The sequence below is a fragment of the Lathamus discolor genome, chromosome 2 (assembly GCF_037157495.1).
Source record: "Lathamus discolor isolate bLatDis1 chromosome 2, bLatDis1.hap1, whole genome shotgun sequence".
Lineage (NCBI taxonomy): Eukaryota > Metazoa > Chordata > Aves > Psittaciformes > Psittacidae > Lathamus > Lathamus discolor.
Window position 1 is genome coordinate 139,952,104 of NC_088885.1, and position 17,870 is coordinate 139,969,973.

The window sequence follows — 17,870 nt, forward strand, 5'->3', positions numbered from 1 at the left end:
TTTATCTGAGTGTATTTATTGCAATCATTACTGTGCTGAGCACATTTACATTGTTGGTAATCATCAGTGGACTGTTGTAGGATTTAATTTCTGCCTTTGGCTTTGTGCTAATTATGTCCTCTCCTGAATTAGTATCATTTGCAGAATAAGGAATATAAGTATGATCTGCCTGAAACTTTCACCTTGAATGCATCATCCTGAGGCAGAGAGGGCAGATGTCTGGAAACCGTTAGTGCATGTTTTTCCTGCTTCTGTTTTTAGCATTTTATGTTATTAATTGCACCTTTTGTGGGTTTTTTTTTTTTTTTTGACAGATAACTTTTGGTGAAAGTGAAGAATAGAAATCTCTTTTGTAGCAGATGAAGTTTTCAAAGCATTGTTTCAAAAATCAATCAAATCTCTGTTCTAGGCCAGCACTTCTTGACTAGTAAGACACATCTCATTGGTGAACCATCCAGAACTGCAAATGAGGCATAAAGCAGGATTCATGTACTGTAATGAGGTGCAAAGAAATATGAATTGATTGTGAGTCAGCTGAAGGTAAAATTGGTTGAAATATGCTTCTTTAAACCACTCATTCTGCCAGATGCGGCATCTAGTGAATACTGAGCCTACTGTATCAATGTGTATTACATGTACTCCTCTGCTTATTCAACCAGAATATAACAGCTTTCTGTTCCTGTCAGGTAATGCAGCTGTTACTTTAGTCAGGGAAATGAAGTCTCAGTTAGACATTTTCTAACTCTGATTGCCTGATTCTTCCATCTTAATAGTATTCCTCTAATACTTTAAAAATATTTTTATCTTCCATACCACATGTATGAGCATGCACAAATGTATATATTCATACTAAAGCCTATGTATAGTCACTTCAGCAAACTGTCGGCCATTCTGAGGAAAGTGGAGAAATGATTATAAGATCATTCTATGACCTAGAATTTACAGACATTATTTTGTAGAAAAAAACAGATGTATTTCTCCTATAGGAAGCCCACCAGTCCTGCAGACATGAAACAAAATGATGAATTATTTATAACAAACTGGAATCAGGGTCTTGCAGGTTGAAGAAGTAATTTCTACATTTAGTAGACAAATGCATTCTTTTATGTTTGCCAATTGCAAATTCTGCCCCAGCAGCTTTTTAGATGAATTATGTTTTAGGTCAGGGCCATGGGTTAAAAACTACATATCCCTAGATTTTAGGGCTTCCTTTTTAATATGGGAGATCTACCATCAATAGGAATTTTCCTAGGAAACATGCAGATCTGTGCATGCCTGGATTATATGCTGGGAAAATGCATGGGTAGGAAAATGGGAGGGAATGTGCATAGCTACTTTTTTTTTTTCTGACATGGTGTCAGAACACAGCCAAACCAGGAACTGGAGAGTGTTCTCAGACTCAGCAATAGAGATGCAACTACAGAGCTATATTCACATCTCCTAAATAAGGTATTTAGCCATGCATAAGAGCACTTCATTAAACCTGGTTTTGGGCACTCATGAAATTTTTGGTCATATGAATGTTTTTTTATACATGCTTTTTTTAATCAATTATACAGGAAGAAAAAAGATGGCTTGGCTTCTAAAATACACACCTTAGATGTCTATATTTAAGCAGAATGAATCTGGGTGTCACTGTTAATAACTTCAGACAATGGTTCAGACAATATAAATTCAACTTCTGAATTTGCCTAAGATAAATAACATTTTCATTTTTAAGCATGGAATTCCTAAGTGAGGAAGACTTAGAAATTCCCAGATTTGGCAAGTGAGGCAGGAACTAGGCACTGGAGCTTTGTTGCAGAACAGACATAGGCAACAATGTACTTAAAACTTAGCACTCAGACTTGTTTTTGTGAACAGGTCGCATAACATAGTATTATTATCAAAATAAGAAAATCCAAGTGCCTTATTTCAGTTGTGCTGGAAAACCCCTCAAACTCAACTGTATTCCATTGAATATTTTTAAATCATAAGATGTAACTTGTGCTTTTTTCTCAATTTTTGTGGTGTGCCGTAGTGATAGAAGCTTTTTGTTTCACTATGCGAGTTGTATGTATTGTGTAATATGCACACAATAGTGAGGGTGAGAAGGACAGAGATAAGAGAAATAATTAAAATTAAACATTTTGTGTAATTATTTTCAATTATTCTATGCCTTTTCATATTTAAATAATATTTCCCATATTTCCTTTCAACTAATGTATTAAAGAGAATTCTGAGGAGAGGTTTGAGGAGCCAAAATCTATATTGAGCTAAGGACGTTAACCAATAAGTCAAAGTTATCCATGTTAAAGATAGTTCCAAAGTGATTATACTTGGAGGTATAGCTGGTTCTGTGGCACAGCTACTGACTCATTTCAAGAAGTAGTACTGTTGTTTTATAGTCTTGCCAATCATCATTAATCATGAAAGGCTTTTAAATTGCAATTTTCATATTTCGTTTGTCCAATTTATTTGTTTTTTTTCCCCTCTATCATACTCATCCTGGAATGTGCAATTTGTATGGTCAGTGCCAGTTTTTTACTGTGTCCATATTAGGCCGAACAGCAGGATTTCCCAAGTGAACATATGGCACATTTCCTAGTATCTGCATATGGAGCAAAATCAGACCTATCATTATGTCATCTGAGGTTTAAAAAATGTAGATTATTTAGCATCCAAATGATAATAAACAAGACATCTAGCATTTCACTTTCACATCTTCATTTTTCCTTTCATAGACTAAGAATTTAATTAAGCCATAACTAGTCAAAATAATATGAAATCTGAGCTTCCAAATACTCTATTTGTAAAATGTATTCTTTCCAAGGTAGTAAATATGCAGGGAAAATCTCATGTTTAACTTGCTTGCTACCTTTCAGAAAATTTTAAAGCCGTACTCATTAGTGCATTATGATTTTTTTCTGTCATTTGCTTAGACCATGATCAGTCACAGGGAAATGAACGGTTTGGTCTCATCACAGAACTTCCGCATACCTTATTGAGGACAGTTGGCACTTTCCTCCTTAGGAACTCCAACGCTTTTTTTCCTATCCATCTTTTTAGGCTTATGTAGCCTGTACTCCTTGACTTTCTCAGGAATCTAAACATGTCAAGGTTAACTTTGTCTTTCATTAAAAAACAGGCATTTGCTTGCCTTTTTTTTTCTCCTGTGTTGATGACATTAGTTCTGAGAATTTTCAGAGATGAGACTATCCAGATTCCTGTAAAGTTGCTAAATGTAAATTGACAACTTATTTTTGTATTTTGTCCTGAATGTAAGTAGATTATTCAAAGCGTCCTCTTAACTATTTGGAGCTTTGTGGTGCTTGCTGGGTCCGTTCATGACAGAGAAACAGTGCACAGACCTCTTCCACTGGCACTAGAGCAGTTCCAATATTTGGAAACCCACTAGAGGTGTAGTGCTGAACTGTGCTTTTGAGCCTTGATCCAGAGACTGTTGGCATGCAGCATTATCACTGATTCCACTGGAGTTAGGCTAGGAAACAGTGGCTGCTACAGGGAATGGTAGCTCAACAGACTTTGGAACAGCAAAGTTGTAGTACCTATATATCAGTGCAGCTGAACCTGCTTACTTAGGCTTCATTTCCAAAAGTATTCAATAGGTAATGTACTTAAAAGTTTTGCGATAATGAACTATTTTTGTAAAGCTCATTTTAGTGATAAATTATTATTATTATTATTATTTCATAACTTGGTATTACTGCTGGCGGAGCAGGAGATAAACTTTGGTAAGTCCTTTGTACATGGGATGGTATTAGAGGTAAGTCAAATAGAAACTGAGGAATGAAGGAGTTAAATACAACAGAGGAAGGTGGTTCTGTGATCACCAGAATCAATGCAGCCTATAAAGGTGTCTCATATTTTTCTATCCTATTTCCACTGTAATGCTTTGGAGGATCACAATAAAGCTTTCTTAAGCACCTTTTCCAATTGCTTATAATTTTTTCAAACTTAAGATATCAATGATGTGGCTATTTACTGGCAATATTCTGACGGTCTTTCTACTGCTACAGTCAGTGGGTAATAGTTCTACCTACCCTTCCTCTTTGCACAATATCCTGGGTCTTTCTTCTCCTTTGATGATGCTGATTTTCACATAGCTTGCTGGAACTTAACTATTTCAATATTTATGCCCCTATGAAATTAACCAGTCTCCTCAAGCATATTAGTCATGGTGATAGATGGTAATATGGACAGAAAAATAGATAAATAGGCTGTCCAGTTTTCTAAGTCTCCTATCCTTGATTTAAAATCTGTAACTTAGGCTAAAAGGAGAGTATAGATTATTATTAAATGGCTAAATGGGAGAAAGATGAAGAAGGACATTGGAAAGAATTATATGAATAGGGATAGAATGCCTCAAAAATGAACGTAAGGAAGCAGGGAAATGTAGAATGTACTGAGATAAAAATGCAAACAAGAAAAAAATGTATTTGGTTGTTGAAATTGAAGATGAATTTACTTTGTTCTACATTTCTCTACTTTGTTAGCGGATATTTTCTGTAACAAGGTTCTGTCTCTTAGCTGGAATTTCAGTATCTTCCATTCTTGACTACCTGGGAATAAAAACAGTATCAGTTTTCCATTCTCAATAAATGTTTAACTTGGTGAATTAAATAGTTCTTTCAATATTTAATTATTTTACGGGAGAGAGAACAGCTTCAACAGCAAAGACATATTCCCTTTGGAATAACCAAGAGGGTGTTGATGAGGACTTAGTGGGAATATTTGAAGAAGCCATAAGAGAAAGTTGGGACTCAGTTTTCCAAGTTCCCAGTGTTCCAACTGCCGGACTTCCTGTAATAAAAAGTTTTGAATGACTGCTCAGGCGCCAGGTGAAAGAGAGGATTGGTTATTACAATTCCTGGGCAGAGACTGATGCTTCCCTGCAGCTTGGATTTAGGTACTTTTATCCTTCTGGGGTTGGGGCTTTATCTGTATCCCTCTCTTTATTATTTCCTGTCCTAGATATTCGGGATACTGGCTTCTGTCGCTGTTATTCTTAAGTGATTAAATTTACAGTTGTAGGTTTTGCTGTAATTCTTGCTAAACTTCTCTTGTGAAGCTGAGCCTTTGAACATTGATGTGATGAAATACAAATGATTATGGGCTTTACCCCAGAAGAAAGTCTGGTTGCATTTCACTTGCAATAGCAAAGTGACATGTCCATCCTTAAATCTAAGTTAGAACTTTAAAATCATGTCCCACCTTGAAGCACCAGTTTGCTAATCTGACCGAAAATGAGTAGTCTTGTAAACTGTTATAACACCATCCAGTGTGCAAGGCCACCTGTTGTAAGTTGTTAACTTACCTGTCTAAAAACCATTTGTTCAGATGTTTTTTCTTTTCATAATGAGAAAAATTAAATAGCCAAAATTTTTAAATCCTAAATATTTAGCTAAATGCTTTGGTAAGGGCATATTGGAGGGCAATGGTAGCTGCATGACAGATATTTATGTCCTATTAATTACCTAATTTTATTTAGCTTCCAGATGAAAAAGAGGTTTGACTTTCTGTTAATTTCAAAATGTCCACTCTTACTCCCAAACTTCAAGTGACCCATCTCTACTATTTTCTTCTATGATACCGTCAGACTATACTTATGTAACATCCAGTAAATTAGAATGGAATTGAATCCCAAATTGTACAATAGTTTCCTTATGAGCCATAATGTATAGTTTTAATGATCTTGTGTGACTTTATCTTATTTAAGCTGTAGCTTAACGTGAAATGTCTTTTCTGTGCAGCTGCAGTAAAGAAGTTTTAAAGATAACATATTTGTAAGTTTTTCAACTCCTTTTGTATAATACATTTACCTTAAGAGCTTTCTAAATCCTAGAATCAAATTCAGAGAAGTTTGATCTTTTACTTGAAATAAAAATATTTTATAGAAATTGAAAATTATCAATACATACTTGGGCGGTTTCTTGAAAAACTTCTTCGAAACTACTTGTAGCTGCAGGGGTTTTATTAAGATTCATCTTGGCTGAAGAAATAGGTATCTGTATGGAGCTCAGTATACCCTGGTTTAATGGATCCAATGATGCTTTTCTCAGGCTTGCCTTTTCATTTTGAAATAGGCTGTCAGCCATGTCAAGTAATTGCTAAGACTATCTGTACTTGGTTTTCGCATTCTGTGTGATTTGGGTTCATGTCTATGAAATCCTTTGTAAAAAAAGAAGCCTTTGCATATAGGACCTCTTTTGCATCTAATACAGATACTGGAATATGTAGAGTGAGAGACCTGAAGAAGAGAAAAGGAGATCTAAAGTGTAAGGAATATAAATATGAAATTAGGAAAAAAAAAACCTCCTGTGTTTTCTAGAATTCTTACATGAGGCTTTTAATCTGGGAATGCTGAGGGTATAATTTCCTAAATCTCAAAAATGATGCTAAATCACTGTGCCCCTCATCACAAGGAATTTTTCAACATAAAAAATGCTGTCACATTTACATTTGAAGATCACTAACAGGGTTGACATAAGGTAACTAGTCCCTGTACTGTTCTGTTCTCAATGCATATTAGTGTACAGGAAATGATACTATGTGTGGTTCCACAGACTTTTGATTGTCAGTTCTATTCTGGTTCTGAAAGGATGGATACGTCAGTTGGTACAGCCTGCTCTGCTCATGCTCCTTCGTTCCACCTCCTCCAGCCCCTTCTTGCTAGGCCTCTTTTTTTTCTTGACTTTTCTAGCTCAAACCATTATATTTTGGAAAAGGTGGAAGTAACTAAGAACCGGGCTTAATATTAGTAGGTCTGTATTATGGTGTCAACCGCCCTGGGCAGCCCATTCCAGTGCCTCACCACCCTGACAGGAAAGAACTTCTTCCTTATATCCAATCTAAATTTCCCCTGTTTAAGTTTGAACCTGTTACCCCTTGTCCTGTCACTACAATCCCTGACGAAGAGTCCCTCCCCAGCATCCCTATAGGCCCCCTTCAGCCTTCTCTTCTTCAGGCTGAACAGCCCCAATTTCCTCAGCCTGTCTTCATACGGGAGGTGCTCCAGTCCCCTGATCATCCTCGTGGCCCTCCTCTGGACTTGTTCCAACAGTTCCATGTCCTTTTTATGTTGAGGACACCAGAACTGCACACAATACTCCAAGTGAGTTTTATTTTTGTCTTTTCCTTATTAACAGTTTTACTTGCATGAATATCTGCAGAGTACTCTCAATTCTTTACTCCAGAATTAAATGAAAAAAAATTAGAAGTATTCATTTTGTTAGCAGTTGTAGAACTTTGATTGTAAATATCTGAAAATGAAGACATAGAAAGGTGAATATCAAATGTCCAGACCTTGATTGCAACTTCAAAAGCATTTTGGCTATGATGACCATTCATAAGGCACACAGCAAAATGGTGATATACTTGAAATATATGGTAAAATATTAGTCTTGTACCTGTTCCATGGCTAACATTGTCTTTGAACTGTTTAGTGGTGCATAACAGACCAATAATTATTTGAATAACTTGAATTATTTGTAACATGATAATTCTTTTTTGCGCAGCAGATTAAAAAATGTTGTCTTTTGATGCAATGAATGTAAAGGCAAACTTTTGTATGTTACAAACATGAAATCTCTGTAGTGTAAGCAAGGTGGTTGCCTAGTACTAAGTTTTCATTTTATTATAGCAAGATAGCCATAAATACTCATTAGCTCCTAATCCAGGATCTCAACAACTACGTTTTGCCATGCATATAGCCTGGTACTTTTAACCACAAATTGTAATACATTCCTCAAATACACATATTTCTGTAATGCACATTATGCAGTAGGCATAAAACAGGTATTAAAAACTATTTTGTGCAGTACTTTGTATGTTTCCACATAAGTTCTGGGAACAGTTTTATTAGCTCATATTTTCTCCATTATACTTTTTGAAATTCATAACATGGGTGTTGGTGGGGAGTCTTTACATCTCTTTTAAAGGGGAAGATTTTCTTCTGAGTTGTAGCTGCCGTCCTTCTGGCCAAAGAAGCCTGGATTGTTGCTGCTTTCTGTGCACATCCATACAACACTTTAATTAGCTGGAAGCTTGCTTACTCCCATATCTTCTGGGATTAAAATCACTTTCAATGGAAGAGCTTTAATAATGTTCTTCATTTTATGTTGGCTTATTTGGAGATTTTGTAATTAGTGCTAATATGTTAAAACTGTGGATAGGAAATGAGATATTCTGAGGAAAATCCTTCTAATTGATATTTTTCAGTTTGTCAATGATACAGTATGTTCTGTAATGTTATATGATGTCATCCTATGGCGCAAGCATTAAAAGAGGAAAAATATGTTTTTTAGTCAGGGGTATTTATTTTCTGTAAGTTTAATGGTATTTGTGGTGCATATTATGCTGCAGAAACTCAATCTGTTCCATTAGTTGACCGATTCTACTTGCTCTTTGACTTCCTATACTGTATGTGTACTGGAGGCGTAGGCTTCTAATACAGTGGCTTTTGCTGGAAGTAGACAGGTATGGAGCACTGAAATAAAAGCTTGATTTTGCTTGGTTCCATCATGGCTGATTCTGTGCAATGAACTTTTAAAAGACACTGAAGGCTTCTTATTTTGAAATGTGCATATATAATGCAGCCATTCCTTTTAGTAATTGTTCAGGTTTGCATGATAAATCATTACTTTGATGCTGTATGTACAGTATCTGACAGATTAGTTATGTATGGATTGTATACTGTTTGCTTCAGTCATGAATTGATGCTATATTTAAATGTTTGCACTGAGAAAACCTGTTATCTCATGTAAGATACAGTATAGCTTTTCAGATGTGAGACAAAAGGTCTGTTGTTACAGTCTCAGTGATTCATGTTGTTTATTATATGAAGAATATTTTCAGAGTGTCTTTCTGTCCTGTAGAGCTGCCTTTACATTAAGAAAAAAAGAAAAACAAAAAAGACCTACATACACAGCCACCGTATTAGTCATTTTTCCAGGGGAGGGAAGGAGGAGGAGAGATGCAGAAATCCTCCTCCTTTTAGACAGTAGTAACAGTGTGAGGATGCCTTGTCCTCATTTTTTTACTTCTGAGATTTTATTGCTGGCAGCCAGATGTGCTGAAACTCCTGACGACAGCATCTATTCACTGCGTGTTTTTAATAGGCTTAGAGAAATATGAGTAGAGTACATGAAAGCAGCTCAGCTTCACACTTTAGCTGGGAATGCCCAAAAAGCTTACTGCTGTTTAGAATTCTTGCTTCAGTCAGGAGAAAGCCGCACGGGAACTAAATCTTCTACGACTGAATTAGAAGAATAATGACTGTACAATTAACTATCAGCCCCTGCTCATTTAAGCACAGTTTTTACAGAGACCAGGAGAAATATGGAACTTGATTGGCATGTTTGCATTTGATGGTGTGTGCAAAATAGATGACTTTTAAGACAGGTGGTGAAGAAAAATAGAAAGGAAGGAAAGAGAGAAAATGCAATTTGAGACACTGCGCCAGGTCTGCAATTCTGTTTTATCTCATTTTCATGGGGTTTTTTCATCCCCTCCAAATATTTTACAAAATGATCTTTTTGGACAAACGTTGAACAACACTAGGTGAGTAGAAATGAAGCATTTTGCCTTACCTTTTCTATGCTGATAGTAATCTATTTGCATGTTTTTCAGTGGGGTACTTTTATAACTGCACTTAGATATTAGTATTTTTACAGTAGCAGTGAGTCTCTTCTGTTGGTGCTTTTATGTTTTATGTAAGGGTTACATGAGAACTCAATCTGCAGAAATAAAGGCAGCAAAGATTGAATAAAATATTTAAGATGGTTATGTATCTTTCAAATACATTAGCTACCATTAGAAGCTAGCATTATTAACTGTAATCCTTAAAGCATATTAAATATTCATAAACAAATTTGTCAGAGAAAATGATTTCTCTGTGGATGTGGCAGTGAAAGGATTAAATGCTCAAAGATGTGTCTGTTTAACCATACCTAATTTGGTGGGAGCTGTAAATTAGTACTCCTGCATACCTTTTGCAATATAGGCAGGAAGCAGTTTCTCATTTTTAGAAGACTTAGATTTTGTGTGTGATGCTTTTTCACAGTCTTTTTAACTGGCCAAATTATAGCTGATCAGTGTGGATGCTTTGCAGCAGGTCAGTCAGCTCTGTAGGCTGTCCTTTTATAAATAGCTGTTGTTTTGTGGGAATTAGAAATGATAGGAAGAAGTTGTTTATTGATGTGAGTTGGTTATTAAATTGGTTTCTTAGAATATTTCTGAGGGGGTAGACTGCATTAATAATGACTCCCTTTTGTGACATTATTCAGTAAACATAATACTAATGTTTAGAACTTTTTCATACTGCTATTAAATATTAACAGTAAAAATTATGAAGAATTTTATTTAAAAGAGTGAGTGCAGATCAGGGAGAAAATGAATCCTGTAGTTTTTATAAAGATAGTGCGCTGGTGGAAACATTCTGGAAAAAGGGTGGAAGTTGTATTGCAGAGACTATGTCTAGCACTTTAATCTTCTCTGTATCTGAGAGAGAAATCCCTTGAAAATTTGATATTATTCCTTAAACAGAGCAATATTTGCACTCAATACTTAGAAAACTGTTACCATTTTATTTCCCAGAATATTGCTGTAAGGATTCCCTCCCTTATTGCTGGTGTTTCCTCTATAAATATTTTAATATTTATTTAATGTTACTGTTTTCAAGTTTTGATACCTTGGGTATGGATTTCTAATTAAGCATGCAAAATTATGGAAGTAGCTTTGGTAATCATCATCACTTTAATAAATTAAGAGTTTTTTTAGACACATAGGATCTGTAGTCCATGAGATTTTTTTTCTCACATCCCTTTGGAGTATTGTGAAATCTTTGAAGCTCTACAAAATGGAGCAATAATTTACGTATTAACAACTGTGATTGTAAAATAGTGCCTGTTTCCAAGTGCATAGTTTCAGGCCTGCAGCAACCGACAAAGCCCTTAGCAACTGTTCCAATCAGCTACAAACCAAGTTCTGATTCTCTGGATCTGTTTTTCAAGATCAAAATGCATGCTTTTTGTTAGGTTTTTTTTCTTACACATACATGTACATAGTGCTTTTAGTTGTGTATTTTGCTTGTAAATCTTTTGGAAAAGCTAGAGACTTATGTCTATGGTATCAGTTTCACATCACAAGGCATCAGAATTATTTTATTCCATTTGCTGTGCCTGAGGTTTAGAATTATATTTATTCTGGAAGACTGGCAAACAAGAAAGCACTGTTAGGAAACCTAGCCTCCTACCTAGTGTGGGCTGCCTTACTTACTTAGGGTGAGAATATTTCTCTATTTATAAGGAGTAATGTCATTTTCTAGGTACCAATTTTGGCCTCTATAAAACATCGTGTAGTTTTTTAACAATATGCAGCAGTAATCATGCAAGGCTAAGTCATGTATTCTGTCTTCTGAAGTTAGAGTTAGTTGGAAGATACTTAAGGTTATTGAGTCAGAAGATTGCATCTTCTGAATAAGTACCAGTATTTTAAATTTTATCTTGATAAAAGAGCTTTGAGGAAGACATCTATTGAATAGTCGCTAAAAAATCCTGCTGACATTTATTTCAGAGACTAGTCCTTTTTGTTGCCTTACTGATTAAAAAAAAATATCAATTTTATTTTTTGTAATTAAATCAATCCTAGTGTCTGGTTTAGGTAGATTTTTCACTTAAAGCTTTGCACAGTTAATATAATGCTCTAGCTAAAAACTAATAGTTCATGCATTAAGAGTTAATGTTTCAGAACTGTGATAAGGAAAACAAAAATACCTTTAGCATATAAAAGATTCTGCTTTAATGAGGTATAGCATGGTCTGTCTCTTCAGACTTCGAAGTTAAATATTTTTCAGACTAAAAAGAGATGACCCTTTTTAAGGTTTTCTTTCTGGTTTTACGTCTAAAAAGTAAAAGTCATATTCCAGAAAGATAAGGGCTGACATTAAGCATAGGATGATTAACTGCTGCTTACACAAAGTAATAATGTTAAGAAAACAGGTTAATGCATACTAATAGTATAGCAGAAAATGCCATATAAAACAGTCATAGGGAAGTAGATAGTATGCATATAACTGTAACTGAAAATAGATTCATATTAATTTTCACATTGTGTTCTTTGAATTCTTCAGTTCTCCTAGAAGTTTAGACATTCTGTGGTTTTGTTTCAGGAAAGCCGGCTATCTCAGCCTTCGCTTTCTTATATTTTACCAGACATTAATAGGAGAATATATTAAACTGTTTTTTATAATTTCCAGTAGAAACCTTACATGAGTTGGATTTTTATTTGCATATATTTTGTGTTGCAGTAGCTGATGTGAGAGCACACAAATGATATTAAACTCCTCATGAGTTATATTGATTTTACGATTTAAATGGGTTTAATTATCCTCTGCTAACAGCTTCTGTTGGAGGAATATTGCAATTTAGTTCTTCTTTGCCAGCTGCATGGCAATGCTGTGCTGTAAGATGATGCTGGGATTGTAAACTGATAGCTGCTTTTTGGACCTTCCTTCTGGTCCTGCACATCTCTGTCTGACGTTATCCACTCCATTCAGTTGAAGCAGTAAGAGCTATTACTTTACCTCAAAACCATGTGTCACCTACGTTGGGGACTGTAATGTTATTTCCTGTGTAATAGGTTACTATTTATTGAAAAAGGATTAGAATTACCTCATGTCAAGAGGTCACAAGAATTGTTTTGCATTCTTAGCATTTGGCAAATAGCTAGCTTGTGGAATAAATTCTTCAGGTTTCTGGGAAAGAAAGTATGGAAAAGAAATCATGAGCCCTTTTCTGAAAACATACTAGGGCTTACATTACATCCAAATTCTGAAGCAGCGTCTAAAGGAGCTTCAGGCTTTTTTGCTGTCTAAATTTTTTCTGATGACTTTCAGTGATATACTTTTCATTCAAATGACTAAAGATAATGAAATAAATAAATTTTTTACACATCTTAAAAACATTTAGCTACCAGATAAGCTGGATTTTCTGATTGCCATTCTTCATTTAGAGTTTAGTGTGCAAATGCTGTGCTGTCAGATGCTCTATTTGTAGCAGCATGCTTTGCAAAGTCACAGTTGCTTTGGGCAATGTTCAGATTAACACATCACTGCATAATGGTGAGTATCCGTTGTGACTAAAATTGATATGAACTGTACAGAGCAGTATCAGTCCAATTTTACCATTGCAGAATATATTAGCAGCTTTCCTCTGAGAATGGAAAGCAGTGGATTTACCTAAATCTGGTTTCTCCCACAACACATTGGTACTTTGTTACAGCTGTGTGAAAGTAAATTTGTTGTCTAGGTTGGCCACACAGGGGCACAAGATAACTAATGTTTCTGGCCCCAAAATAGTACAGAGTTTGTTATCAAATTCTATGTACAGCAGAAACTTTCAAAGCATGGAATGGTTCGTGTTTTGAAATTACATGCACTTAGATTAAAAAAAGTAAACTGTGTTTTATTAAACACAAATATTTTTAAAGATTCCTTAAAAGTTTTCACTTATTCAGTCACTTGGTAAGCATCTTTTCCTTCAGTGCATTGATTTTCAGAAGGTCACTAAAATACCTAATAAATTAGCCTGCTGATGAAACCAGATATTCACACAGAAAATATAATTTAAGTAGAAAAATATGATTTGTGTTCGTTATCTAATTTTCTGTTTTGTTTCCTGAATATACCTGTGAGCTATTTACTAATGATCTGTTTTATAATGAAGTCATCACATGATGTCAATAATTACTGTCACAGACAATTGTCATTTGTCATGATGCAAGTAATCATTACTTTGACATTGAAGGAAAAAGTTCATTTTCTGTTCCTTACTGGGAAACAATTCTGTCAAGGTATTTCTGTAGAATAGATTTGAGGTTTTTTCTGACTCTTACCAGTTCAGCAAAGAGACAGGTTTGCTATAATTCTAAGAGAACGTTGTATTTTCAAATATTAGCTAAGAGCCAGGGATAAACCACACTGATGGCATCAGAACTAAGAGCATATCATCCATATTCTGACATACAATAGCGAATAATGACTGAAACTGGCTCTCCTCACTTTTAACATCTAGCTTGCCTATAACTGCCTTCAAAACTTTAGTTGGGATTTTCATATCTACTCCCTTTTAACTCCATAATAGATTCACGTAATCCTGTTTTAAATAATTCCCTGAAATTTGAAGCTGATGTCCTTTCTCAGTTGAAAAACCCATGCAATGTTGGAAGAAAATCCAGGACATTTGTTTGTATTCCTACCATGTATTTTTCCTTAATGAGTTTAAAGGCATAGCAAACCTATTTCCTCCCCTGGTTCTTAACCGTTTGTGCCTTGCTTCTGACACAATCAGAAATCCAAAACTAAGCTAGCACCAGATGTCTATATTACTTCAGAGACGTTATCCATCTCAAATGATCCTCTGTCTTTTTTATTTGCTAAAATTAGAGGCATAAGCCACTTCTATAAACATAAGGGGAAGACTGGCTGGGACAGCAAGTTGTATATACAAGGCAGAGAGAGACTTGCAGCTGTGTGCTTGTTTTTTTTTGCACCTTTTCCATGGGTCCCCCCCCATAGAGCACTTCATGTCCTCTTTAAGCTGCAGATACCTAGCACCATCTGTCCTTTGTCCCTTGATTTGCTGCTTTGGGAGAAAGTGGGAAAAGTGGCATGAGTTTTTAAATCTTCTCATCTTTCTATTTCCCTTAGAGGAAGCAACTGAACGTACCAATTTTCCACAAAACTGTTTCTTTCTGAGAAGAAATTCTGTATTCCATCCTGTTTTGGCAGCCGTTGGGTTTTAGGTTTGTTTTTTAAATCTTATTTCTAGGAAAAACCATCTCTGTAACATCTTGTTACAGATATTTTCAGACAGGAAAGAAAGAGATTTTCTTACAGAACGATTTCTCTTCGCATCTCGTCCAGCTCTGGAGAGAGATACCTTCTGTTGCTTCCACCTCAGTTGCTACAGATTTAATAAGGTGACATATGCTACCTCCATGAATCTCACAGAGTTTGGATATTTGCAGCCATAACAGGTTTCTGTCTATTCTTATTGTGCATCAGCTGTTGTTATCTGATGATGGTAGTAAAATCTTAGCTGGCATATGATTTTAACCTCCCACCAGCAAGAAAAAAGAGGATGAGTCAGAGGTGGATAATTTATTTCCAGGTAGTAATTCAGATAGTATGTTAAATTGACAAATTTAAATAATCCTAAACTTGGAAATGGTTAAGCATGCCTTAAAACTTTATTTTATTCCCTCACCTGAGTGAAAGCAACAGAAATCTAGGCTATATTTGAGTTACCAAGTACAACTTTTTTGATCAGAGCATATGATAAGAATCTCTTTCCTTTCTTGAATAACTCAGATAACTCATATCATTCCTTAGAACATCCACACAAGATGTGGGTATTATCTTCTTCTTCTGGAGGAAGAAAAGTCAGAAGTGTGATATTAAGGAATGACTAGTGATTTTGTGTACTGAGATTTAAACATTTTAAAGATATTTGTCCAATGACAAGAGCTTAGTAGTTTATGAAAATTGTATATTCTAATATGGCCATCCAAAACCCAAAGTTGATGGTCATGACCCTTGATATGTCTGGGGATAGATTGAGCTGTGATGACTGAAACAAAAATCCAGCCCCAGCTATCCATTTTACTCTTCTTGCAAGTGCTGTCACTCTGGTAAAACTGGCATGAATGCTATGCGAATCTGCTCCATACTGCCTCAGTTTAGAGTCTGGTTTGTTGGTGTGAGGCAAAGTGAATATGCTAGGCCATTTGGTGCAGATGGTCAGACTCGTATTCATAAATATTTCTGTTTTCCCACTTGTACAGCCAAAAACTCATGGTGAGGGTCTTCACCAGTCCTGCTTTGCTTAGTACCAAGTACGTAAAGAAATGGTTGACAGTACTCGTGCAGTCCCTCACCTTTTTTTTCATTCCTTTCTGTATACTTCATAGCTCTTCTCATTTTGTGTCAGTTAAGTTAAATCACATGCATGTTTATGGTACGATGTGTTTATTAATGGCACTATTTGCCAGGTTAGTAATAGTAATTACAATGCATTGTAGAAATCTGGGGCTTTGAAAATCAAACCTTCCCTTATCAGAACTAAAGAATGTCTGCATTCCTTGATAGAGAAGTTTTGCCAGCTGCTCCTGCCACCCTTAGTGACTCATTGAATTGGTGGAGTGGGGGAAGATCACTTCTGTTGGTGTGGGCCCTGCTGTTTCTGTATTTTCTTCTTTTTTTTTTTTTCTGTTTTTGATCTTTTTGCATAGTGTGATTTCTGGGTGGGGAGAGAATTAGAAGGGAAAACAAACCCTTTTAAACCCCTACTGTAGACAGAAGAGTACATATAAAATCGGAATGTTTGGCTGTGTAGGGCTGGTTAAGCTGGGATGGAACAGTACTGCAGCTACAGTGCTTCTTTCCTTTTAGGTGAGACAGGGCTGTCCTACCAGTTGCTAACTGTGGACCTAGAGTCCGTTTAGATTTCTCAGGACTATACTCGTGGTTTTGCACTATAAAGGTAGAATGCAGGTTGACTCATAGAAAACACTGTGTTTCAAAATAATTCAAGAGAGATAGGCGTCTGGTGTGCCTCAGGTGCTTAACAAGGTTTTGAGATAAGGAATAAAAAATTAAATATTGGCACCTGGAAATCTAAGATGAGTGTTGGAGGTAACAGTATCATTTTAGCTTTCCCTGAGATAAAATGTTTGAAGGAGAAGTTGGAAGCATTTCAAGTCCTTGGCTTCACTTCAGCATGTGCTTTGCAACAGGGAGGCAAAGGAAGCTTTCTGGTTTCTGTTTTTTTGTTTCTTAGCCTGAAAGGAAATAATTATGAGAATAAGAAATGAAATAAAAATGTTTTGTATTAGAGAATTTTGTCCCAACTTTGTCTGACAGGGAATACAGATCGAATTGCTGAAACATAACTTTTATTGATTTTAGAAGAAGAATTGAGTTGAATTTAATGTACGGAAGTCAAAGTGAATTTGCACAGCGTCTATATATATAAAAATGAAATATGTCTTGATTAATATATCTTATCCTACCTGCAGTTTTTAACTTATTTTTCTGATTAAGATATACTTCCAAATTTCAGTTCTGTGGTATTCAGGATAACTTTTTAGCATGAAACTCTATCTATACTTTCAATAAAGTCTCTTCCATAGTAATAGCAGTATAAATTATAATAGGAACAATAATCTTGTTAAAACGTGCATGCGATTAAGCTGACAAGCAGATAATGCAATTATGATAATTGCTTTAAAATAGTTATAATTTTAACATGTAAAATAATGTGTAAAGTCACAGAGAAATACTCTAAACCAAATAAGTTTAGTATGTGCCTTAACTTTTGTGCGCCAAAGATGGACCTGTTGACATGTATATATGTATATTTCTAAGTAAATAAAAATTCACTTCATTATTAAATAAGTAGTAGAATAATGAGATGAGAATATTTATGTCAAATTTTAGGATTTTTTCCTCCACATAACAGATTTAAAATATTATTTCTGAAGTGACAGAAATTAATAAAACATTTCTGAAAAATGGAACCTCAGGATTTCAAGAAAACTTTACACTCTAGTTATTGATTTATTATATCTAGTCCTACAAAATATGTTTGTAAGTACAATTTTACAAGCATAATAAAAAATCTAGGATAACATTAAAAATTTTGGCTGAAACAGCAAGCATAATTTCTCTCCTCCCCTCTTACCCTCTCCTTTTTTATATGCTAATGTTTCTCTTTACATTTCTTGATTTTTTCCTATTATTATTTTTTTTGTTGTTGGTTCTGTGCACTCTAAATGCATTTTGCATGGATGTTAGGATCCCAGGGGTAGTC

General features: G+C 35.2%; 1 protein-coding gene across 29 annotated transcripts in view; it reads left to right on the plus strand.

The window, feature by feature from the left end:
- RIMS2 (regulating synaptic membrane exocytosis 2) overlaps positions 1-17,870 on the plus strand; it is a 452,506-nt gene that overhangs the window by 128,115 nt on the left and 306,521 nt on the right. For 3 of the 29 annotated variants that reach the window (XM_065668774.1, XM_065668781.1, XM_065668780.1), the window contains exon 1: positions 9,440-9,561. The exons of the other annotated variants lie outside the window; for them this stretch is intronic. In XM_065668774.1, coding sequence (XP_065524846.1) covers positions 9,440-9,561 — 122 coding nt within the window. Of the gene's footprint in view, positions 1-9,439; positions 9,562-17,870 lie in introns of those variants that run through there. 29 annotated transcript variants of the gene reach the window in all.